The 24231-nt window shown below is 57.0% G+C and overlaps 1 protein-coding gene across 2 annotated transcripts in view; it reads right to left on the reverse strand.

Annotated features, from left to right (window-relative positions):
- The window catches only part of Adamts14 (ADAM metallopeptidase with thrombospondin type 1 motif 14), a 75054-nt gene extending 51381 nt beyond the window's left edge, over nucleotides 1-23673 (reverse strand). For both annotated transcript variants that reach the window (XM_040272542.2, XM_040272540.2), the window contains exons 1-3: nucleotides 23143-23673; nucleotides 21172-21605; nucleotides 810-966 (exon numbers count right to left, since the gene is read on the reverse strand). In XM_040272542.2, coding sequence (XP_040128476.2) covers nucleotides 810-966; nucleotides 21172-21605; nucleotides 23143-23224 — 673 coding nt within the window. In that variant the 5' untranslated portion in view covers nucleotides 23225-23673. The remainder of the gene's footprint in view (nucleotides 1-809; nucleotides 967-21171; nucleotides 21606-23142) is intronic.
- Between the last annotated feature and the right edge of the window lie 558 nt (nucleotides 23674-24231).

Here is a 24231-nt window from a genome sequence, read left to right on the forward strand (position 1 = left end):
CGTCACCAACTCTTGGCCAAAGGGGCTTCACGAGAAAGCTGAGTGTGACCTGAAGTTGGCCACGCGCTCAGGACGAGCACCCGTCACGCTTGGTGTCATTCACTCAGCCCTGCATGGGTCCTGAGTGCCGCCCGCGTGCAGGCCCCTGTTGGCCACCAGGATGCAGGGGTGCCCACCCTGACACGCCAGTAGTTACCCCCAGGAACAAGCATGAGTGCTACCATTTATCAAGCACCTACTGTATGCCAAGTCCGTGCTGGGATTTCTGTAGTCACTCTCATCAATACACATAATATCTAGCAGGTGGACACCGATCGTCCCCACTTCCCTGGTTAGGAAAACGAGGCTCAGAGACACTCAGGAACTTGACAAAGGTCTCAGCGTAGAGAGTTGGAGGCAGGAGTTTGAAATGGGCCCCTGGAGGCTAAGCTGATCTCAATGGCCTGACATCAGGCAGCTTCCCCAAGCTCCTTGAGAACTGCCTTCCTGCAGCTTCTACAGGGTGGAATCAGTGTTAGGGGCCACTCCACCTCCCGCCTGGCTCAGAGATAGCCCTGGGGAGGAAGGCCAGCCCCTCAGCGAGTCTAGAGGACCCAGAGTTCAGGACCTGAGTGGCTCCCGGGGCCCCCGTTCCAGCCAGTCGGAGAGGCTCCCCCAACCCAGTGCGGTTTCTCACTGGGACTGCGGGTCTGTGTGGCCCAGGCTCATTTTATAGGTGGGAAAACTGAGGCCAGGCACTGAGAGATGGAGGCAGAAGTTACCCCAGAAGTGCAGACAGGGTGGCGTTTGGGGCCCTGCCCACATCCTACCTTCATTGTGAAGGTCCCCGTGAGGCTCTGCCCACTCCCGCTGGACGGCTTCCCGGCGGTACACCACATGGGTCCTCCCGCTGGCCTCCGTCTCCTGCTGCCCTCGCTCCAGAGGCTCGATGAAGTAGTCGGAGCTGTCTGTGCGGATGAGGCCCGCCTGGCAGGGGTGCGGCCAGCAGGAGGGAAGAAAGAGAAGAGATGTGAAGACACGGCCCAAGACGGGCGGGCGGCCATCAGGGCCAACGGGTGGCCTTTGGCAGGCCTCCTGGCCTGGGATCCAGGACGTCGTACGTCAGGGAAGCGGAGGGAGTGGGTGGGAAGCGGAGCCAGTGGGGCCATCCCTACCTGGAGCAAAGTAGAGCCACGCTGACTGTGAGGGACTCTGATAAGATTTTATTTGAACCAAGGTTCCGTGGCTCTAAAAGTGGCAGAAGCGTGAAAGTCACAAGGGATGAGCTCACACACCAAGGGCCACGTCCCAACCCAAGGGCATCACATGGATTTGGCCTTACCAGTGAGCAGAGTGGGAAATCCTAGCAACAAAGGCCGGTCGCCCCTACGGTGGGCGGTGGCCCCCACTCCAGAGTAAAGGGCCCCTGTTTCAGACGTAAAGCACGTGTGCACTTACGCCAGGGCAGGGGGCAGCTAATGCTCCCCCATGAGAAATGATTTCACACAAGACCACACATTCTGTTTTCCATCTAATTTTTTGCATGCTTCAAAATATTCCCTTAAAAAAAAAAAAAACAGGGGTCAGCTCTGGAAATAAAAACATAATCTTGGCCAAGCCAGGCAAATGTGATATTAGCCACCAAGGAAGGCAATAATCAAAGGGGCCAATAAAACATAGAAATAGACGTGCGTTAACATATGTGTGTTTGCCTGCAAATGCGGAGACAGGAGCACACACACACCTCGACTGTGTGAGACCAGCCCACCTACCACAGTGCGTGGAAAAGATTAGGCGTTAATAAACAAATACGTGTGGGAACTGTTCACTCATTCAACAAACATCCACTGAGTGCGTACAGCATTCGGGGCATGGGACATGTCAATTTCCATAAGTCAACTGGACCCTGGCCATTTGCATTTCTTTTTCTTTCTGCTTCTTGCTTTGCTTTGTTTTGTTGAGATGGGGGAGGTTGCCATGTTGCCAAGGCTGGCCTTGACCTCCTCGTCCTCCCATCTCGGCCTCCCAGCTGGACTACAGGTGTGCACCACCGCTCCTGGCTCTGAACACTCTTTTTAAAGCAGCCACTTTAGGCAACTCGATTGCACCCGTTTCTCCAGCTCAGCCTGTTGTGGAGCTGCATCAGAAGGTCCCTCCCAGTCCACTGAACACCCACCCCAGCAACAACCCCAGCCACAATGCCCCACGGACCCCAAAGACAAAACCAGCAGGGGCATGGACGCCTCCCATGACAGAGAGCTTGCTCCCTCCCACAACACACTCTATGAGGTCACTCCTCATATTTTACTGAGCCAAAGAGCACTCCCTACATCCTGCCCTCTATAAACAGTCTTACTGTCACCGTTATTATTGATGGTAGTGCCCTCCACTCACGTTTACACAGATCATCTCACCATCGTTGTATGCGCGGCCTGTGGCACAGGCACTAATGTGAGGCCCATTTCGTGGATGAGTAAACACGTTCAGAGAGATTAAGTAATCTGCCCAAAGTCACCCAGCAAGGGTCAGCACCAGGACAGGACCAGCTCTGTGCAGCCCTCAACCACTCTGTTCCATGACCTCAGGTCACCCCTGGCCCTGCTTCTGCCCTCGTGGGCCACTGGGCACAAGGAAGCAGGCCTTCCCTAATCCCACCTACAGATCCCGGGCCTCTGTGTGACAGGGATGTGCCTTCCTGCTCCGGGCCCACCCCCCACAGCACATGACCCGTAAGAGGAACAATCCCTTCCTGCTTCTCGGTGGCCTTGGCCTAAAAGGATTCTGATCCCCACAAAGCCCCCGGTGTCCCTCACTCTGCCCCTCCACAGGTGGACTCCACAGGCTCCTGGGTCTGGTCCAGCCTCCCTGTCCCCAGGCCTCACCCCAGGGTGAAGACTGCCTGCCCTGACTGTGGAGGACAAAGGAGCCGAGCAAGCTGGGAAGTGAGTTTCTCACTTCCTCTGGGACTGTGTGTCCTACCAGCCTTTCCAGGGATCAAGGGCAGACCTTTCCCAGAGACTGTCCTGGTCCGGCCCGTGCATCCTGCCTGGGCCTTGCCCAGGTTCGGCTCCCCTGGGCCTCAGGGATGCCCGTCCTGGAGAGGACGGCTGGGCAAGGTCGGCCCTGGCGCCCGGCGCCAGCCATCACTAAACTTCATCAAGCACTCCTCGGTGTGACCCACCTGGGCGGCCTGGGCCCAGCCTGCCCCACAGACCCTGCTCCCCCCTGCACCGTGAGAGGTTTGGCCCAAGTTCCCTTGAATCTCTGCCCTGGCCAGGAAGCCAGGCACCACTCAGGGCAGACAGACTGGCAAGCAGCGCTTTCTGGCTCCCTGCCTCTTCACTAAATCACTCCCATTTCTCTCAATTCATGAGATGTTTATATTTCTGAAAAGTGGTGGTTAATTCGAAAGCACTAAAATCAAATCAAATTTGGGGATAAGAAATCAAGAATAAGGGAGAATATAAACTCTAGTAGGCCGGAAAATAGAAGCCAGCCATATCTATTTTCACCAACTTTTTGCAAACAGTTCAAAAGTAGGAAATACACCCTGGAAAGGCTCTTCATGCAATAAAAACAAAACAAAAAAATCACTGATGACATGCCATGGAGCCACATGCCACACGGCCCTCAGCCAGTCTCTCCATGAGCGGGCCCGGCCACCCCAGCCTCCATCTAAACTCCCTTTCATGTGGCCGTTCTTTGGTGTCTTTCCTGGGCGGTGGGTGGCTGATTGGGGGTCAGGGTGAGGAGGACTGTTTGAATGTTCCGTTGTCACTGGTGCATCGTTTGATCCAGAGGCCTCCGGGCCACACTCTCGGAGGTTTTCCATTCCAGGCTCCCCTCAGGGAGGCCCCAAGTCCAGGGAGTAATTCCAGGGCACTGAAGAAGACCTGGTCACATGGTCAGTGGAGAGGTGAGGGCTGGCTTAGACATCCCCTTGTGACCTGCTCTGGGCCTAACTGAGCAAATTCAATCGGCCACCAGTCAGTAGATGTCTACTGGCAGAATGAAGTCCCAAATACGGTAGCACAGAGTGAAAGCCAAGTCATTTTGAGATCTGTACATGCGTGCACATGCGTACACGCAGATGTGTTCGCTTCTAAAGCTGCACATGCGTGCTTGTCAATCGGGAAGCAAGGGTGCACCGAGCCAACCAGCAGACCTCAAGGGAGGCCAGAGGAAGAGATCCACGGGGACCGGAAACCTTGTCGGATGGACCAGAAGTCCAGGCTTAGACACGGGGGCCTCTAACTGTGCCCTCAGGGGCAGAGACAATGAGGAAGGACAATCTACAGTCCAGATAGGTCCAGATGGCTCTGAAAGGGTAGCCATAGGCCCTCTAGGAAGGGGCGTCCCGAGTCCCCTTGCTGTCCCCTTGGGCGCCCCAACCTTCCCCATATACCTAGAGAGGGGACCCATTTCAAGACGGCAGTCCGTGGAGCCAATCACGGGGTGGGCTGGGGCTCCTCCTCTTCCTCCTCGCCTGGCTGGCTTATCTTGTGCCTCCCAGAAGAGAAAAAGCTGGAAAAGCTCCCTGCTAGCCTGCCATCCTACCACTGCCCAAGGAGAGCCATCCCTCCTGAACTCGGTCCAGAAACTTCATCACGAGGGTCTTATTGCCACCGGGAACCCCGGGCTGGCGGTGCTGTCCCGGGTTCTAAGCTTCCAGCAAATCTAGCCTTGAAGCTGCTTCCTCTGAACAAAGGAGAGGAAGCTGGAGTGTGGGGTGAGGAACAGAGATGGTTTCCACCGGGTTCCTGAGGGGCGCTGGATGTCCCCCACCCAGCACCCTGCATCTCTCCCAGCCACCTCCACCTCACTCTCTCCCTAGACCATGCGTCTCCTGCAACTACTAAAACCTCGGCCACCTTGAGTGCAGTGCCTCCTTGCTTCCCACCACCGCCTGGCTCACTCGACCCAGCACAGCTAGCCCCCTCCCCCACCAGGGCCTCACCCCCTCCCCCATGCCTCACACCTTGAGTTCCAAGATTCTCATACGAACACCCATAACTCTCTCCCCCAACCCATCCTGCTCCCCCAGAGAAGCTCCTCTGCCCTGGTCCAGCCAACCACACCACCCTACTCGACGGTCACACATTGACGGAGGTGACACACACAGATATCCTCGGCTCTCACCTGAAATCCAACCACACATCGCACGTGGGCATGACGCTGGCTGGGGTCCTGCTGCATTCCTGGGGTCCGTGTCCATTCCAAGTCTCCCAAATGGCCAGACTCCCAGCACTGCCCCAGCCCCAACTCCAGGGCTCCACCACCTGACTAGGAACAGCCCGCCCCCACTGGGCCCTCCTCCTGCACCCTGTGCCCAGGGCCACCTCCCTCTCGTCTCCTCAAGGGCTCAGCTCCTGTAGTCAGTACCCCTCTTCCCAGCGTCACATGCTGTCCCCTCTGCCCCTGCCCCGTCCCTGCCCAGCTGCCACCCCAGTATACCACCTGCCTCCACACCCCCTCCCTCTGTGCCCCTCTACACACCCCAAGTGACTTTTAGAGCCACTACTTCCTGCAGGCTCCTCACCTGTGACCACTACGTGACCAAAGCTAGCGATCACTTATTTTTCTGGTCTCCTCTAACCACACACTCTCCTGGGCATTGCTGCAATCCTGGCTTAAGAGACTAGGTGTTCGCAGGTGATTCCCAAATTACATCCACAGCCCTGACGGAAGTCCTTAGGTGATCATCCAACAGCCCGTGGTGGAGTCCTGGTCTCCTTGGAAACCGGTGTGACTCCCAGACTCACTCCTTTCCCTGTCTTTCCCAACTCTGCAAACAGCACTACCCTTTTCCTGCTTGCTCAAACCAAAACCAAGGGGGAAACGTGAGCCCAGGGATCAAATCCCCCAACCTCTGGTGGTTCCTGCAAATGGGTTCAGCTGAAAACAGCACCCAGCGTAAACTGCACGGTGCAGACCCCCCGAGGGGTCAGGCTGGGCTGCTGTCTGTGGTTCAGGACCAGGGAGGGCAGCCCCACCCTGCACACCCGACACCCTGGGACCCGGCTCCTGCCAGGACTCTTCCAGATGGCCCAGATCCCTTCTCCCGGCATGTCCTCACGTCTGCACAGAGCACCTACTGCATGCCAGGGCTGACAGGGTGGGGTGCAAAAAGACACCAGAGCAGCCTCTGCTCTCCTAATAAGGACTTGGATCTGGAATATATTTTAAAAACTCTTAAAACTTGATAATTAAAAGACAAATAACCCCATTTAAAAATGGGCAAGGGATCTGAATAGACATGTCTCCAAGGAATATATCTTAATGGCCAATAAGCACAAGAAAAAAATGTTCAGTATCATTAGTCACCAGGGTGATGCCAATCAAAACCACCCTTTACGCTCACTGGAACGGCTAGAGTCCAAGTCCCATAACAGCAAAGATGTGGAGAAATCAGAACCCCAGGCTTTGCTGGTGGGAATGTAACATGGTGTGGTCACTTGGAAAATAGTCTGGCAGTTCCTCAAGTGATTTAATGGAATGGCTGCCTGATCCAGAAACTTCACTTCTTGCAACAAGCCCAAAGAAACAAAAACATATGTCCACAACAAAACCATGCCGGTGGGTGTTTATAGAAGCATTACTCCCAGCAGCTGAAAGGTGGAAATCTTCATGCCCATCTATAAAATAACAAATAAACCAAGCCTGGCATATCGCACTATGGAATATTACCCAGTCGTGAAAAGGAATGAAGTACTGATACACACCATAACATGAATGAACTCAGAAAACACTATGCCACCTCAAAGAACCAGACACCAAAGACCATATATAAGTGCACTTATATAAATGTATAGAAGTCAGAAATAGGTTTGTGGTTGCCAGGGGCTGGGTAAGGAGGAGTTGTGGGGTTGATAGCTAAAGGGCACATATTTATTTTTGAGCTGATGAATATCTTTTAAAATTGACTGTGAGAATGGTTGCATGTATCAGTGAATACAACAAAATCCACTGAATTGTACAGTTTACACAGGGTGAGTTACATGGTATATGAATTACATCTCATTAAGGTAGTTTTTTAAAAAAAAAAAAATAGCCAGAGACAGTGGCACCTGCCTGTTATCCCAGCGACCCGGGAGGCTGAGGAAGGAGGATCATGAGTTCAAGGCCAGCCTCAGCAACTTAGTGAGACCCAAAGCAATTTAGTGAGACCCTGTCTCAACATAAAACATAAGAAGGGCTGTGGATGTGGCTCAATGGTCAAATGCCCCTGGATTAAATCCCGGGTACCAAAAAAATGCACATTAGGGAGAAGAGAGACACAGGGAGACACATACCCAGCACGTAGGTCACCCGCCACCGTGCAGCGTGAGTCAGCGTGGCTGGGTTGAAAGCACGCAGACGCGGAGATTCCATATAATTCAAACCTGATGTGGAAGCCCCAACCACAGGAGCGCTGCTGGAGGCTGGGGCAGCCAAGACCTTGGCCCCAGCCAAGGAAAGTCTACAAGCTGATTCAGACCAAGCTGCAGCCCTAGGGGACAGGCAGGAACAAGGAGCCCTTGGAGGATGGGGCCCAAGACAGTCAGACTTGCCCTCCACCGGCATGTTCTGCCATGCCCCGGAGGGGCGGCAGGAGCATTCCCAGAGTGGGCCAACACCCGGGGGGAGCACCGGGAAGAGCGAGGCCGCAGCAGCTGCAGGCGGTCATCTGGGGTGACCACTGGGCTCCGTTCCCAGGGTCATGTCCTCAGCAGGCCCTGGGAGGGACCGGGTGAAAGGCTGCTGAGGTCTTGCAGAGCCCAGCCCAGCGTGGCTCGAATCCCTCCTTCTAGGAGAGGCAACACCGTGGGTGGGTGGGCAACATGGTGGGTGGGCAACACGGTGGGTGGGTGGGCAACACGGTGGGTGGGTGGGTGAACACAGACCCTAGGGCCCGGAGCCGAGTGGCAGAGCCAGGAGAGTTGAGATTCCGGTTCTGCCGTCCAAATCAAATAATCTGGGGCAAGTTGCTGGACATCCTATGCTCTGGGATCATAACAGCACCATCTTGTAGAGATCGTACCTGGGGACCTAGCACGGACCTGGCCATGCGCCCAGGACAAGTTAAGGGTTTGCATTTGCCATCATGATCATCATCATCGTCACTTGAACTACGCTTGGAACCCCTGTCACTCAAGAAGGGAGCAGTGGGCTCAGGGCTGGGAGCAAGCAACACTCTGGAACCACAGGAGGGTTTGACCCTAACTTCTGGCTGCATGTGGCCTGGGTTTGCCTGCTTAGTAAATGGGACGATATCCCTGGGGGAGGAGGGGGTACCAGTGGTTGAGCATGCTTAGGGGAAAAGTCTGGAAGAGGGTGATTTTAAAGGTAAAAAAGAATATGTACAGATGAAAGGTGGGGTGGAGACATACCCAGCTGCTAGGGAGTTGTCCCTGGATGGCAGAATCATATGCAATTTCCTTCTCTTTAAATTTCCAGGTATTATCTAACTTTTCTATATTTTCCTTGTTGCAAAAGGAAAGCCGATTCTGCACAGAATGATTGCCTACTGAAATGAGCGGGCAATAATTATGTAACTTCCCTTTCCTAAGACCATTTGGGGTTGGGGGGGGAGGGAGGAAACAAACTCGTGTTCAATGTCTGTCCCTGTGACAAAATGCCTGAGATAATGAATTTAAAAAGAGAAAAGGTTTATTCTGGCTTCGTTTCAGTGGTTCCAGTCTGTGTGGCTCTTGGACCTGTGGCGAAGCAGAACACTGTGGTGGGGAGCATGTGGTGGAGCAAAGCTGCTCACCTCACAGCAGCAGGAAGTAAAGAGAGAGACAGGAAGGGACCACAGTCCCAATATCCCCAGTGACCTCACTTCCTTCTACAGGCCACACCTCCCCAGGTGCCACCAGCTCCAAGAGCACCACAGGCTGGGCACCAAGCCTTCAGCTCGGGCCTTTGGAGGAAGCTCCAGATTCAACCCATAGCCCCCACATAACAGAATCCTCCTTTTCTGTTCCCCACTGTCCCGCCAAGCGGTTCAGAGGCTGGGGAGTGACACACCTGAGGTTCCATCCCCAGCTGGGGCCCTTCCCAGATGGGTGGCACACCTGAGGCCTTCTCCAAGCCTCGGTTTCCACATCCAAGGCCAAAGCTTTGGGGGATGAACTGAAATAAGGCCTGTGGGACGTCCCTCCTGGGCCCGGCCTGCCGCAGCAGGAAGTCTTCTCTTTCCCTCCTTCCTGGGCCTGGCTCTCCTGCCCCCCACATCGTGACCCTAGTTTCTCTGTCAAACAGTCTACTTTCCGGAAGGCTACAGCAGTGGTCCTGGTACCTTGATGCTCATCAAAGTCACCTGAGGAATTTGCAGAACTGTCACCCAGGCCAGACGCCAGACCCGTGGAATCAACTCTCAGTGGGTGGGGCTTGGCCATCAGCATGTTCTTGGAGACGCCCAGGGGTTCAGATGTGCAGCCAGGGCCGAGAGCCACTCGCCTAAACTCTGACATTAAATGTCTGACATTAAAAGGAATGTCTAAGGGACAGTCTGTGTCTCTTCTTAGAAAGAATTAGCCGGGCATGGTGGCACAGGCTTGTAATCCCAGCGCCCAGGAGGCTGAGGCAGGAGGATCACTGGTTCAAAGCCAACCTCAGCAACTTAGCAAGACCCTGTCTCTAAATAAAGTATTTTAAAAGTCGGGCTGGGGAATGTGGTTCCGTGTTTAAGGGCCCCTGGGTTCAATCACCCAGATCAAAAAGAAAAAAGAAAAAGAAGACAGCATGGGGTGGGTGGGTGGAGGCTCAACCAGAATGAGTCTGTTGTATGGTAGGAAGTGCACAAGAAAGAGGGGAAATGAGTGGACCACGTATGTGTGCCCTGAATGGGGCAGGGGGAGGGGTGGCGTCCAGACAGGCTGGGTTCTCACACCTCTCCCGCTGCCACCAAGGCCCTGAGACCACACTGGACCTGTGCCCGGTGCCATCTCAGCCCTAATCATCTCCTCCCTGCAAAGTGCCACTCTCCTGTGAGTGAAGAATAATTTGCCAAAATTGCCCCGACAAGAGAGGTGGACCCCAGAAGGAGTTAGGGATGAGGGGCTGTGATTTCCTGGTAGCCAAGGGCAAGTCAATGCCACAGCCAGCCACGCTGGGAAGCCCACAGGGCAGCAAGGACAATCTTCAGCAGTAGCTCTCTAACGACAATAATCAGTGGCACCTCTGATGTTTTCAATGACGGTGATGGTGGAGACTAGTAACTCTGTTCTCTAGCAAACTAGAAATAAGTGGCTCAGGTCATCGAAGCTTCATGACTGTTCTTAAAGAAGGGGGTGTGACTTTGCATCCACCCCCATCCTCACCCGGCACAGGCAGGGCTCTCACCTGCAGGCCTCAGAAGCTCGCCTTCAGCCGCAAACCCTTCCCCGGAGCCCAGGAGGGTGCGGGCCTCGCTGGGCCTGCAGCCACCCCCAATTTCCACTTCCCAGTGCCTAGGAGCCACGTGGCTTGGAGGCGCCACCATTAGAGCCCACCATGCTCGGCCGGGAGCACTGCCGAGCCCCCTGCTTGGCCCCAAGTCCTGGCTGCGGCTGTAGCTTCGGGACGAGGAGACAGGAAGAAGCCCGTGAGTGCCAGGAGGCGGCGGGCTGCCAGGCCTGGGCCGAGGAGGGCTCCTGTCACGGAGGCTCCGCAGCCGAAGCCCACAGCTCCCCCGGTGCCAGCACCAGGAAACGAAGCAGCCAGCCCCTCAGCAGGGGAGGGCCAGCCTGAGGGGGCCCAGGAGGTCCCTGTCCCAGCCAGGCCTCCCCTCTGATCCAGCCCCGTAGCAGCCTGGCCCAGACAGGTGCTACTGGGCTGCCCGCCCCGCCTGCCCCAGGTGAGATCATACAGGTAACGGTTGTCACCAAGTCCGACACACACAGAGCTGCAGCAAGTGGCAGATGAAGGGACTTGGTGGTGGCTGAGGAGGTGTCCTGTAGAAGGCAAGTAAGCAAAGGAGAGGGAAAGGGATGTGGCCTATTCACCCAAATCCCAATGCCCCTGACTCTAGCCCCACGTCAGGGCCCTGACCCCACACCGACCCCGGACCACCTCAGGAGAGGGTGGGAAAAGCAGGCGAAGCACCTAATCCTGCCAGGGACCAGCCTCAAGCACACGCTCCTGATTTCCAGAGCTCCGATTCCTCACCAAAGCGCGGCGGTCAGCTACAGCACACAGATGCCCGAAGCCACCTGGCTGTACCCAGGGTCCCACTGCCTTCATCCTGCACAGCACTCCGTCTCCCCGACCTCCCTGCCGTGCCCCGGTGCCTTCCTTCACGCACTCATCCGAGAAGAGCTGGGCAGGCCCCGCCAGGTGCTGGGGACGCAGCCCAAACTCCCTCTTCCCGTGGAGCCACCGTGCTGTGGAGGGCTGAGGGGACTTCAAACAATCGAACGGTAGCATTGTCACCTGCGGCTGAACCTGGATCCCAGCTGGCCAGATCCTGCCGCTCACCCACCAGCACAAGAAATAAGCCTTCGATGGGAAAGGAATGTTCTACAGTCGGGCGAGCTGGGACCCGGGCAGGCTCCCTGGCTCGGCCGCTGGTTCCAACCCCAAGTGGAAATAGCTCCGGAGAAAACGGGCACAAAGGCCGGGTGGGGAACGGAGGCTGAAATTTAAATAAGGGAGTCAAGGGGGGGGCAAAAGCCAGAGGGGGCTGAAGGCAGGCCCTGGCCCAGCAGGATCCCCACCGGGAAGGCAGTAAGGAGGACAGGAAGGAGGGACAATGACGGCCTCGGCTGGCTGCTCCCCAGGACTGACCTGCACTTACCACGGTGCCCAAACTGCAAGGCACAGGACAGTCTGGTAAGGAGCATTGCTATCACCCCGGGGACAGGAGGTGGCTCACAGGAGCGTCCCCGGGTCCTGTTCCACACCTGGAATCACACGTGTCCACAGGGTTCTCACACCGCTGTCCCTGCTACGAGTTCCCAGGATGCCCTTCACTTGTCACCTACCATGGCTCCTCCTCCACACGCCCAGGGGCTCTGTACTGTTCCAGCTTCTCGGGGGATGAGAACTGATTCACCTCATGCCACCCGCTTTGTGGTGAGCCACCTTACACAAGCACCCTCTGGGCCAGACTTCAAAATGGACTCCCTTGGGCATGGGCCCCTTAGGAGAGACCACCACCTGCCTCCACCAGGTGGCTGTGGGTTGGGGGACAGCGTATTTCACCCAGAGCCTCCCCATTCGGGGGTGATGGTGACACGGTATCCCAGGTCCCACACCCCCAGGCCAGCAGACTTCCCGTGGGAGGTGCCCGGGCAGTGTGGGTGGGCTCCCGTCAGCCTCAAGGGGGTGGGGGGCCCTGGACAGGGGACAGGCTTTTTCTGGACAGAGGGAAGGTGTAAATATGCGGGTGGCTCCAAAGCCAAGCTGCTGGGGACAAGTCTGCTTGGGGACCAGCCGAGTCCTGACAAAGGCTCTCACCTTCAGATCTTTCTCCACCAGGCACCTGTCTATGGCTCCCTCGGCGGCACGGCAGCACATCACTTCAGGACGTTTCGGTCCCATGACAAGTGACATGTACCTCACACAAGTCCCTGCCACCTGCCCCCTCCCCCAACATTTTGAAAATGGTTAAAGCAGCCGCCATGGTGACTCGGGTGGAGGAACACCAGAGGGGTCCATTTGTGCTTCAGATCCCACTAACTGGGCCGTGGGCACCTGTTCCTTCTGAGCTGGCCTCCAAGTCTCGGGGAAGCTGAGCAGCCCCTCGAAGGGGGAGCCTCCTAGACACCTCACTGGGTACCCTGTCCCACCCAGGGGCTCCCACCCCCACTGTGCACCCCCACTACGTAGACCAGGCCTCTTCCACTGACTCAGATTGGGCCGTGGGAGGGGTGTGGGGCCCCACCAGTCCTGATGGAACGGTCACCTGCTCTGCGTGACCCTGGGCCAGTCCTTGGCTCCCCTGAGCCTCCGCTCTCTCAGCTGGGAAATGAAGAGGGACACAGAGGCCCCCGAGCCTTTTCCAGCCACAGCTGTTTCCAACTAGGTCAGAGTCGGGGGAGGGTGGGACCGTGATGGCCTTAGCCCACCAGGGAGGCTTCATGACCTGCGGCCGGCAGAAGACCCTGAGCCAGACACCCTGAGCCTGTGCTACAGGGAGCTCTGGGCTGCCGGGATCATTGCTGGTGGTGGTTCTTAGGGCTCGGAAGGCAGGGCAAGGCCCAGGGGCTGGAAACAGAAGGCTGGGGCCTGCGAAGGGCTTTAGAACTTTCCACTCTAAAGCCTGGGAAACAGGGAAACCCCGAGGGCACTCGCTGACAGCCCACCCGGGCCTCTGCCCTCAGGACGGGAGGAGAACAAGCTCAGCCCCTGCACGCTCACCAGCCCCCAGCGCCAGGGAACACCACAGCTGTCCAGGAAGAAAAATCAAACAAGCCCTCGCTGCAAGGGGAGGTGCTCGGCGCAGCAGTGAGGTGATGTCTGGCTCTTGCTCCATATCATAAATAAGTTATTAATCCCAGACAGCAAGGCCAGTCACGGGGAGGCCAGGGAAGCAGCCTGCAAGACCAGACAGCCTCAGGACTGGAAAGTCACAGCGCCCCATCACCTCCCTCAACAGGCCAGCCCGGGGCATGGGCCTCCAGGAAGCAAGAGGAAGAGCCCTGGGATAGGCATCGGGGTCCAGGGGTAAATCCACCGTGCACCCCCACTGCACATCCCCCACTGCACACCCCCCACTTTTTTTTTTGGTGCCAGGGAATAAACCCAGGGGTGCTCAACCACTAAGCCACATCCCCAGCCCTTTCTATGTTTCATTTAGAGGCAGGGTCTCACTGAATTGCTTAGAGCCTCTCTAATTTCTGAGGCTGGCTTTGAACTCGTGACCCTCCTGCCTCGGCCTCAGGATTACAGGCACGTGCCACCGCACCTGGCTCTGTGAACACACTTCTACAGTATGATTTCCAACCACCTTACACAACTGAGGCTCAGAGAAGTCGAGTTACTTGCCCCTAGCGTCAGTATGGAGGAATGTTTACGAAGATGGTTGCCGCTGTCCTTGTGCATAGTCTCTGCAATGAGTCTCTCTGCCTACCTTCCCCTCAAGAGATGGAGTCCAGCTCCCCATTCTGGAAAAATTCTAGCCTAGCCTTGAGACTCACTTTGACCAACACAATGATCAGAACCATGTCAGGCAACTAACTCCCAAGGGTGGGTCTAAGGAGTCCCCCCGTTTGGGCCTTCCTCTCTTGGACTGCTGCTCACAGACTGCAGTGGAGGAAGCCAGTCACCTGCAGGGGGACAAGAAGTGACAGAATAAGGCCACCCACCAACAGCCAGTACACACTGGCACTGAGGAGGCCCACTGAGACCCTCCGGCCCAGTCCACCATCAGGCTGAATGCAGCCACACTGGAGTCCAGGAGCAAGCAGGAGAGGAGCCCCACAGCCAGCCTGCAGGACCCGGCCAGGGCAGCAGCTGCTGTCGAAGTTCCCCGGCCCTCGCTGTTTTGTCACATAGTCACTCGGTTCACTGTGCTGCTACCTCCCCAGTATATTCTGGGATCTGGCTGGAGTCGCCCCATACTGAGTCCTGTCCTGCCCGTGGCCCAGGCCCTCACACGCTCACAGTCAGAAAGCAGGCCACCGACCAGGGTCACCACAGTGGGGTGGGTCACGGGAAGCTCCATGTCTCCCCAGTATCCGTTTCTGGTCTGCAAAGCTGCAAACTTAATTCCACAGGAGACCCGTGAGTCTCAGGGAGCCAGCCGGGTTGTCTAAATCTACACAACGAATATGAAAACCCAGCTCCCGTGCCCAGAGGGTGTGAGTCCTGGGGACAGAGAGTCCCTGGGCAGTGGAGTACCGAGCACAGGAAAATAGGGTCCCCTCACGGCCTACGGGGCCACAAGAGTGACAGCCCCGAGCACCACTGGGAGAACAAGGAGCTGCTGCGGAGCAGGAGGGCAAGGGGTGGTGTGCGTGCCACATTGGTCACCTCTGGCCCAGGGACAGGTGTGCATGAAGAAGATGACAGAGGCGCTATCCTGCACACACATGGGAATCAGCGTCACCTCTGAGAACAAGCCCCCACTTTCCTTTCCTGACATGCACCTGGAGAGTGCCTGGTAGATGGCCCCATGCTGGGGTCAAAGGGACACACAGATGATCACGCTGACACCCTGCCTTTGGGAACCACCAATGGGAAGGGTCACGGCAAGAATGACAACTGGGGATAGGAGCCAGCTGCACCCTGAGAAAAACACAGTTTGGGGCGAGGCTGGGTCCCACCTGCTCAGCTGAGGGCTCAGAGAGCCCCTGGGCAGCAGTCAGACAAATAAATGGTGCTGGTCACTTCCACTCCTTCCCGCCACCATCCCCAGACCTAGTGGACTCAACCCATAAAGCCGGTAGCCAGGCTGACGGTCCGGAGCACCGCAGAACCTTCACACCACGACAGGCTTTCCCGGGGAGCAAACTGGGGCCCCGCAGTTTAGGGGAGGCCCTGTGGGACAGCAGGCAGGTCAACCCAGGCAGCCTGATTCCAGGGGTCACACACGCATCCCCAGCATGTACTGCTCCACTGTTAGGGTGTGATTGGGCCCCCCAAATTCATGTTGAAACTTAACCACGAACAGGGTTGGATTATGACAAGTGGGCTTTAGGTGACTAAATCAGGAGGGCAGAGTTTCCATGAACAGGATGAGCAACCCTAAAACGGGCCAGAGGGAACTAGCAAGGCTCTTTTGTTCTTCCCCCACTTCCACCTCCTCTGCTTTCCTCCCCCCAAGAGGACGCAGCAGCCAGGCTCCATCTTGGAAGCAGAGAGGCGCCCTCACCAGGCACCAGAGCTGCTGGTGCCTTGGCTTCCCAGCCTCTAGACCCCTGAGGAATCCTTTCTACTGTCTGTAATGTCCCGTCTCCGGTAGTTTGTGACAGCAGCACCCAAGGCCTAAGTCTCTGATAGCAATCTAAGGCCGCTAACAGCTGCCCTGCTGTGGTTCATAACTGTTTTAAAACTTAGAACTTTATTTTAAAATCCTTATTTCTGATTTCTTCCCAAAATACTCACAGCTCTAGCAACACCAGACTGGACTGGAGAGGGCAGGTCCTCCCCCATTTGCCACAATCTCGCCTGCTCCTACCATCACCCGGCCTCTGCGGTTCCTCCTGTAACGCGCCCATTCCACATCTACTCCTGGGGGCATCTGAACTCTCACCTCCTGTTCCTCTGACCCCAGCAGCCCAGCCTCACACTTAGCACAAATTTAAGACATTCTGTGATTTTCAGGCTTCCGGAATCTAGGAACAGTGGGCTGGGTTTTATCCCTGTAGCCTCAGGATCCTGAGCAGGGGGCCACTGGTTGTTAACAGGATGCCCCACGGGGCACCTCTCAGCACGCCTGTCCCGGCCTCTGGGTCATTAAGAGCAGTGGTAACACTCATCCCCAGGCCCTGAGCAAGCACCCTCAGCACTTTCTGGGTGGGGTGGGGGTGGGGCTCAAGGCTTGCCCAGCCTCAGAAGCAGAGGTGGCCTGGGACTCAAGCCTACATAAGACAACACTAGGCCAGGTACACGCACACCTGTCATCCCAGCAGCTCGGGAGGCTGAGGCAGGAGGATCGCGAGTTCAAAGCCAGCCTCAGCAACTTAGTGAGGCCCTAAGCAACTCAGTGTGGTCCTGTCTCTAAATAAAAAATTTTTAAAATGGGCTGGGGATGTGGCTCAATGGTTAACCACCCCTGGGTTCAACCCCTGGTACCAAAAAAGAAACCCTAAGATAACCCTTGGCCCTCACAGCCAGATGTCTATAGCATTGCAATACAAGGATATAGCAATAGTGGTAGTACTTATCATTATTAATCATTACTACCACAAGTACTAAGCAACAAATGTTACTTTGTTGCTGGAAGAATCCCCACTTTTTAAGGCCCCGGTATAAACCAGACACATTACATAATCTCATTTAATCTTCTGAATTCCCCTCCTTACAGATGAGGAACCTGCGCACAGAGGGATTTTGCCACTTGCTCGGGGTCACAGAGCCAGTCTGCCCCAGAGTTGAAGAGCCGGCACCTCCCAATCCCCTGGACCACCTCCTCATAATGAGAACTGGCTATGCCCTTCTGGGGCCCTTCTGTAGGCCAGGCACTTTCTATAACAGCTTGTTGAGACACAGTTCACACGTCACACAATTTGCTACTCGACATGTACAACCCAATGGTCTGTGGTGTGTGCACACAGTGGCGTGAACACCACCACGATCCACTTTAGAGCATTCCCGTGACCTCACCCTTAGCCAGCAGCCCACCCCCTCATACAGTCCGTTTCAAAGACAAAAGGACTGCAGCTCAGAGTGCTTCTGGGACTTGGTGCGTGGCAAGGGGCAGGGCTGGGGTTCTGCCCCCCACCCCCCCGCCCGTCCGCTCCTGCACCCTGCCAGGGCTCCTCAGAGTAACCTGTCAAATACGCAGGGTCTGCTGGGGGCGGGAGTGGAAAGCAGAACCAGATGTGACAAATCTTACACGTGTGGCCACTGCGGTGCCAGGCCCTGACTCACAGAGGCACCAGGGCAAAGGGGAAGCCCAGCCCGGCCAGGCCCCAGCCCACACAACACAGGGCATCAGGAACCTAAGAAGGTGGGACCCAACCTGCTGACCCCATCCCTGTACTCTGTGACCCTCCAGGACCCACAAGGAACTGGCCTCCAGGCCAGGCCTCTGTGCTTCTCCCAGGTATGGAGCAACGGTGGTTCTGAGGAGCTCCCCTTTTGGTCACCACTGTCACCTGGACACATTCCCAGTCTGGGCTCTTAGGTGTGACAGCACCCCAGGCTAGCTGCCCCAGACCCCAGAGGAAGCATTTTGCAAACGGGACCAGTCTCCCCACATTCCTTACTTCCTGCCCCAAACATCCTCAGGACACTCTGAGTGGCTCTGCTGGCCAGGGCCCAGCACTTTTGTTCACGTTTATGACATTCAAACACTCCCCAGGGAGCCCTGTGCAGCTCTGGGGCTGGTGCTTCATGAGCTGGGACAGGCCTGGCCCAGGGAGTGTAAAGCCAGGCCCTGTGACCCCACCATTGTCATCTACCTCTGGACTGGTTCCAGGTGCAGCTTTGGGCCAGGCCTGGGCAGGGCTGCAGGTGCAGAGGCCAGCCTCTGAGCTGGGCCCTCACAGCCACATAAGCCTGCAGTTGAGAAGGGTCTGGAGGAAGCCCTCTTGGACAGACACGCAGCAATGTGGCACGTTCACTGCTCGGGTGAGAAGTACGGCGTCTGAACCAGCCACTGCACCCTCGTTTGCAACCAGAACTTGCAGTAGTGACAGCACCCGTCGCCCCACCCCAGCCTTCCTCCTGCCTGGGCACTGGGCACAGACCGCACGGCAGTTACTCCGCCTAACGCTGTGAGGTAGGGCACTTTTAACTTTGCAGGTCTCCGTCATTTCCTTATGATCCTCACGATCTCCCTGTGGACCTTGTCCATGCCCAGTGCTCCAGAAATGAATTTCAGAACAGATTTTTAAAGTCATTTTGTCATTTTGAAATGTTAGAGGAAAAGGGGTTAAAATCCAGAGACCACATACAAGTGCAGTTAACCTTATCATTGGAAATGCTGGCCTTGGAGGTGAGCCCTGCTGGGTCCCGTGAGATGGCCCCTTGCTTTCACAGGACCTGGGCACTTCCCTGGCCTGGGCTGGGAGTGAGGAAACCCCCACACAGAGAGGCTGCAGGGCTAGGCTACGTGATGACAGGCCCTGGGGACAGGCAGTCAGGGAGCACTACCCTGGGCCTGGAGGGGAGGCGTCCAGTCACTGGACCGCAGGACAGGCTTCTGGAGACAGCAGTGGCCTGGTGGCCCAGCCTGAGGCTTAGCCCAGTAAGGTCCATTTTTGCCCCCATCCAAGGCAGGGAGGCGGAGGTAGGCCCCTCCCTGAGCCTCCATTCTGTATAAGGTGCAGGACAGGGGCCTGGAGGCCCGCTCAAGGACAGTCTCTGAGACCTGGCCCAGCTCCTGCAAAAGACCCAGAGTCAACTCCCACCCCAGGGGGCATCGTGTACTGCCCCCCTTTGGGTCCATGGAGTCCAGTCCGGAGGTGGGGAACAAGTCACCCAAGGTCGTACAGCTAAGGAGGACATTTACTCAGAGGCCACTAAAGGTGAGCTACATAACCTCAGGAACGCTCAGCCTCAGGCCCACCGAAGAGCCCCACCTCCAGCATCCCGGCAGCCCCAGGCACCACAGTGTCATCTAGCACACTGCCCCACGTGGCCACGAGATGGGGCTTCATGGGGCACTGGATAGAGCCCTTTATGGCTCTGTCCCTGCAGCATCCAGCGGTCAGCGGCAACTTATCAACAGACCATGGAGCCCATCCAATAACCAGGGAGGTGGTGATGATGATGATGGTGCACTTGCACCTTTGGGGGGTCCGCAGCGTGTGTGGATGACCACTCCTCCGTGCCTCACTGCAGGAGGGCAGGGAAGTGGGAGCTGAAGGGAAGAGGTAAGGGGGTTCTATGGGCCCCAGCTGTCAGCGTGCACCAGAGCTTCCTGCCTCTCCATCTGCACAGACACTGCACCATTCAGAATTGTCAACCCAACTGTAGCCACGGCGTAGCTGCTGCACCCAAGATGCCGGTGGCACAGGACTTCGGGGTGAGTGTGGGCTGCCAGCAAGGCTGACCCCAGAACCAGGGCAGTATCTCCTGCTGACCCTACAACCTGGTCTCTCAGAGTCTGTCTTACAGACTCCTTGCCTCTGATCACCTGCAGAGTCTGATAGAAGGTGTCGCGGTCCTCCCTGGAGAGCTGATGCGCTGGCAGGGGCGTGGGAGACCCTAGCACATACTCAGCTTTGAAAACCAGCCGTGCCTAGACCGTGGCGCTCCGTGGCAGGCCTACTGCCTGCAGTGGTGTGAACATTTATTCAGGGTTTGAAGGAGGACCAAAAACAGGACTCTTTTTATATCTAAAGCCCAGTTTGCCACACAGTATGTCGCCATACCTATGGTATTCTGATTTCATGAAGGGAGCATGGACAGTGAGGAAAGTATCTCACGCGGCCTGTTATGGGGCTGATAACGAACAAGGCTGAGAAGCACAGGCCTGGACGCGGGCAGCCAGGACCCTGGGCAGCGAGACACCCCTGAGGATGGCAATTCGAGAGGATGAAGCCCCCAGCCCCACTAGTGAGGAAGGACTCCCTTGTCCCTCACCCTCTCTCAAAGCTGAAGACCTCTCTGGGAGGCAGCACAGAGGGTCCGTGGATCCCTTCCAGGATCCGACAGCTCCTACCTGGCTGTGTGGACTCTGGAAAGAGCCAGCCCCCAGGGCCCTGGGGCCACCATGCGAGCTCACGAGGGCTTGACACCCTGAGGAGCGGGCAGCAGGGACAAGCACCGGCTTGAAGCCACCCAGGGCTTTCTGGTTTGCAATGTGGAGCCAACCAGGAGGGACACTGCCGAGGAGGACAAGGGACCTAAGACAGGAACTGTGAAGGCGGCAGAGACAGAACAGACTGGCTGAGACAGAACAGGAGAGACGGGTAAGAGATGAGCAGGAATAAGGACGTTACATAACAACAGTGGTAATCATATCAGCGACTCCCCCTGAGCCCTGAGCCCTGAGCATGAGCCAGGTACACAGCGACCACGTGACGCATGATATCACTAGCCCATGGACTCCGTGAGGCCAGGGACCATGTCTGCCAGGGACACTACCATAACCCCGTCATGTACCATAGTAAATACCTGCAAAATGAACCAATTCCCACTTTACACACAAGGGAGGGACCCACAGAGATGTCAGTACCCAAATCCTCATTGCTAGCGAGTGCACAGCCATGATTCCAAGCCTGGCCCTCCCACTGCAGAGCCTGCTTCCTCAGCTCTGTGCTGCCTGGGCCCAGAGGTTCCAGCCAGGTAGCTCATGCCTGGGTCAGGGGGGGTTCATGGATGGTGAAGACACGAGCAAGATAAAGGTGCCACCCCAAGGACATACATGGGGTGACCTGCCCACTTGGCTGAATGAAGTGTGAGGCCATGGGCCTTTCAGCAGCTTCCCATCTGGCTGAGCCGGAGCCTGGTGGCCAGGAAGAGCATGCGGTAACCTCTCCTGGAGGCAGCACAGCTCCTGACTCTGTCCACACTGAGCAACAGGCCTGTAGGAATCCCAAACCCAGGGCAGCCAGGGAGGGGGGGGGGAGGAGCCTACAGCTCCAGAAGAGGGAGAGTGAGTGAGTCCCTTACCAATCCATCACAGTTGCTGATGGCAACAGCTGCCCCGGGCATTCCAGTGACACCTCCAGTGTACACACACTCCTGCTGCAAGGGTTGACGGAACAGCTCCCGAAAATCCTCTTGCCATTCCACGGAGGCTCCCGGCACCACCAACCTCCGGTTGGGACGCAGGCACAAGTGCAGCTCCTTCCCAAAAACAGTCACGTTGAAGTAGAGAAAGTGATGCCCCACCTGGCCAGGCTTCAGGGTCTCTCCTTCTGTGTGCAGGGGGCTTCGAGCCACCCTGAGGTGACTGGAGTGCAATGGTGGCCCGTCCATGACCACGCTCCCCTTGGAGGCCGCTGCTGGGCCAGACACCACGTGGGAGAGGAAGCGGCCCCGGAAATCTGTGCTGAAGGGCACCGTCACACCATAGTCACTGAGCTTCCCAGAGAGGCGCAGCTCTGTTAGAGGTAAACAAAGAGTCACTTCAGTGGGCAGAGGTCAGGCGAAGGGACAACCCTGAGTGTCACCTGAGATGAATCCCTTAGCCCAAGTTCATTCATTCTGCACCCATCACTTTCTGAGCTCCTGGATCCTTACACTTGGATGAACGATGCTCAGGCACTTTGTGGACATGCAATGCTCCCTGAAGCCTTCAGGTCCTTTTTAAATTTAGCAGATGAAAACAAATGATGTCAAACAGTTCTGTCACTCTAGTAACAAGGCTCCCAACCTTGGGCACGGCCTAGGAAAGGACTGAAATTCTCCGAAGTCCCCCAGGGCAAGAGAGGAAAGAAGAGATCTGCCCAAACTTCCTCAATGAGCTGAGGTCACCAGCCCAGCCTGGGGTAAGGCCCTCCTCACCAAGCTCCCAAGAATGCAGCTGGCAAAACAAACACACCTAGAAACCCAGGGGATGGCAGGCCGTGTCAAGGAGAAAGGGGGAGCTGCAGAGCAGGGGAGGGAACGCATGGTTCTATATTTTTCCAAAGTTAGAAAGCAAACTTTTTAAAGCCACACAGTGGCTGCTGAGATTTTTGCATGGCCCAGCCCCAAACAGGATAAATATAGACCTTCAAAAATAAAAGGACACACAGGGGGTGACCTGCCCACATGGCTGAATTAAGTGTGAGGTCATGTCCCCTGCTCCAGGCCCGGTGCCCAAGGGCCCCATCCTTACACTCTCTCTGCGCCCAGCAGGAGTGACAGCGCTCTGGCTGCCAGGCCTGGTGATCAACGGGTACAACTTTGGGAGGTGTTTCCATTCCTACACAGCTCTACCCCTCCCTCCCCAGTTCACGGCACCCATAAAACACAGAAAATGAGGCGTCCTGAAAATCCCCAACACCCAAGACAGTTTCAGGCAAGCCAGTGCTACCTCTCTTCCAGTGTTCCCCAGGATAGCAGAGGTCACCAAGAGGCTGCAAGAAGAGTCCCACTTTGGCACTGAGTGGAAATGACCACAGCCTACCCCTCAGGCTCAGGTATCCCATACTGCAAGGTGAGGACAATGTAGGGCGTTTCCCTGAGAAAGCTTCTGTGGAGTCTGAGAATGCTACACGAAGGACTAGAGGGGTGTTTCTGTGCAGAAGTGTGGGTGCCCAGAGCTCTCTGTGATGGAGGGAAATCACCTGCTAGCTTGATTCTGTGCGGGGGAGAGGGTGGTGAACCAGACGCACGCTCACATGCATGCGCACCCGGAGCGGATTCAGAAAGAGAGACTCACTGGACAGAGATGAGAGAGGAGGCAGAGAGACAAGCACACCCTCAAAGACAAAGGGACAGATCTGCACCCTAAGGAGAGACTCGGTGTTCCTAAATCCCCTCCTGGGGTCTCTCTATCTTTAGTGACATTACTGGAGAGAAAAAGAGTGGCAGTTCAGCCTCGACTGTGCGCACCTCCTCCCACAGGCTGCTGGGGTGGCTCAGGCACCCTGGGCCACCCTGAATGCATGCACCCTGACCCCACGCGTCCCCGCGCGCCCGACCCGCACGCACCTGGGGTCTGGCTGCCCACAGCGGCGCAGAGCGAGCAGTGCAAGGGCAGCAGGCAGGACAGCAGCGCGCAGAGCCGAGCCATGTGGCCGTGCCGGGTCGCGGGCCAGGCAGGCGGTGGAGCCCCAAGCCCAGGGTGCGGGTAAGGTCAGGGCGCGCCTGGGGCTGCCCGAGCGCTGGCCGGCCTCCGCCTCGCAGCCTCCCGCCCGCTCGCTGCCGACCCCTGCACGGCGCCGCCGCCTGGATCTCTGGCTCCCGGCGCCCGAGGCGGCCGGCGGGAGAGCGGAGTGGCGGACGCGCCAGCGCCCCGGGTGCCAACTGCCGGCCGGTGCGTCTGCCCGCGCTCGGGGATGCGGCGGGCGCCGGGCTGGGGGCTGCGGGGCGGGCCAGGGGTGGGCACACCGGGCGGGGCGGGGCCAGGAGCGGGTAGGAGCAGGGGGCGCCGCGCGCCCGGGGGCGGGGCGCGGGACTGGGGAGTGCCGCAGCGTGAGGCCGGGATCGGAAGTGCCACGCGGAGCAGGAGCAGGGGCTCCTGGCGCACGGGGCGACGGTCCCTTCAGAGCCAGAGCTCTCCTGAGTGACGGTTCGAATCCGCTTTCCCTGGCCTCGGCCGCAGGGCTGGCTCTCTGTGACCGCCTCAGAACCACGGAGCCAAAGGAATGTCCTACTGCGTTTGGACGGTGGGAGGTGGTGGGCCCCTTAGGAGAAGACATCCCCCTCTTGCATAATGGTCTTGATGTCCCACCAACCACGGACCCCTTGGATCTACCCACTTTGCAGACTACAGTTCCCTGGGTCCCTGGGTACACGGACTGTCCTGTGTCCTAGCCAAGAACAGGACTGAGCCAAGTGAGGAGGTAGCCCTGACTTTGCAGTCAGACGGCCCTGATTGAAATCCCAGCTCTGACCCTCATTTTCCTCATGTCTAAAATGAGTGTTAACCATAGCACATAGTAGATGCCCAATAAATAAGTGCCCTCCATTTCCACCCCTGGCACCAGTCGCATCTGCTATGGCCCACAGTGAAAAGATCCAAGAGTCTGAGATCTGCAAGTGGGTGCTGGTCTGGCGGTGATGTTGAGACCAGGTCAG

The sequence above is a fragment of the Ictidomys tridecemlineatus genome, chromosome 1, assembly GCF_052094955.1.
Source record: "Ictidomys tridecemlineatus isolate mIctTri1 chromosome 1, mIctTri1.hap1, whole genome shotgun sequence".
Classification (NCBI taxonomy): Eukaryota; Metazoa; Chordata; class Mammalia; order Rodentia; family Sciuridae; genus Ictidomys; species Ictidomys tridecemlineatus.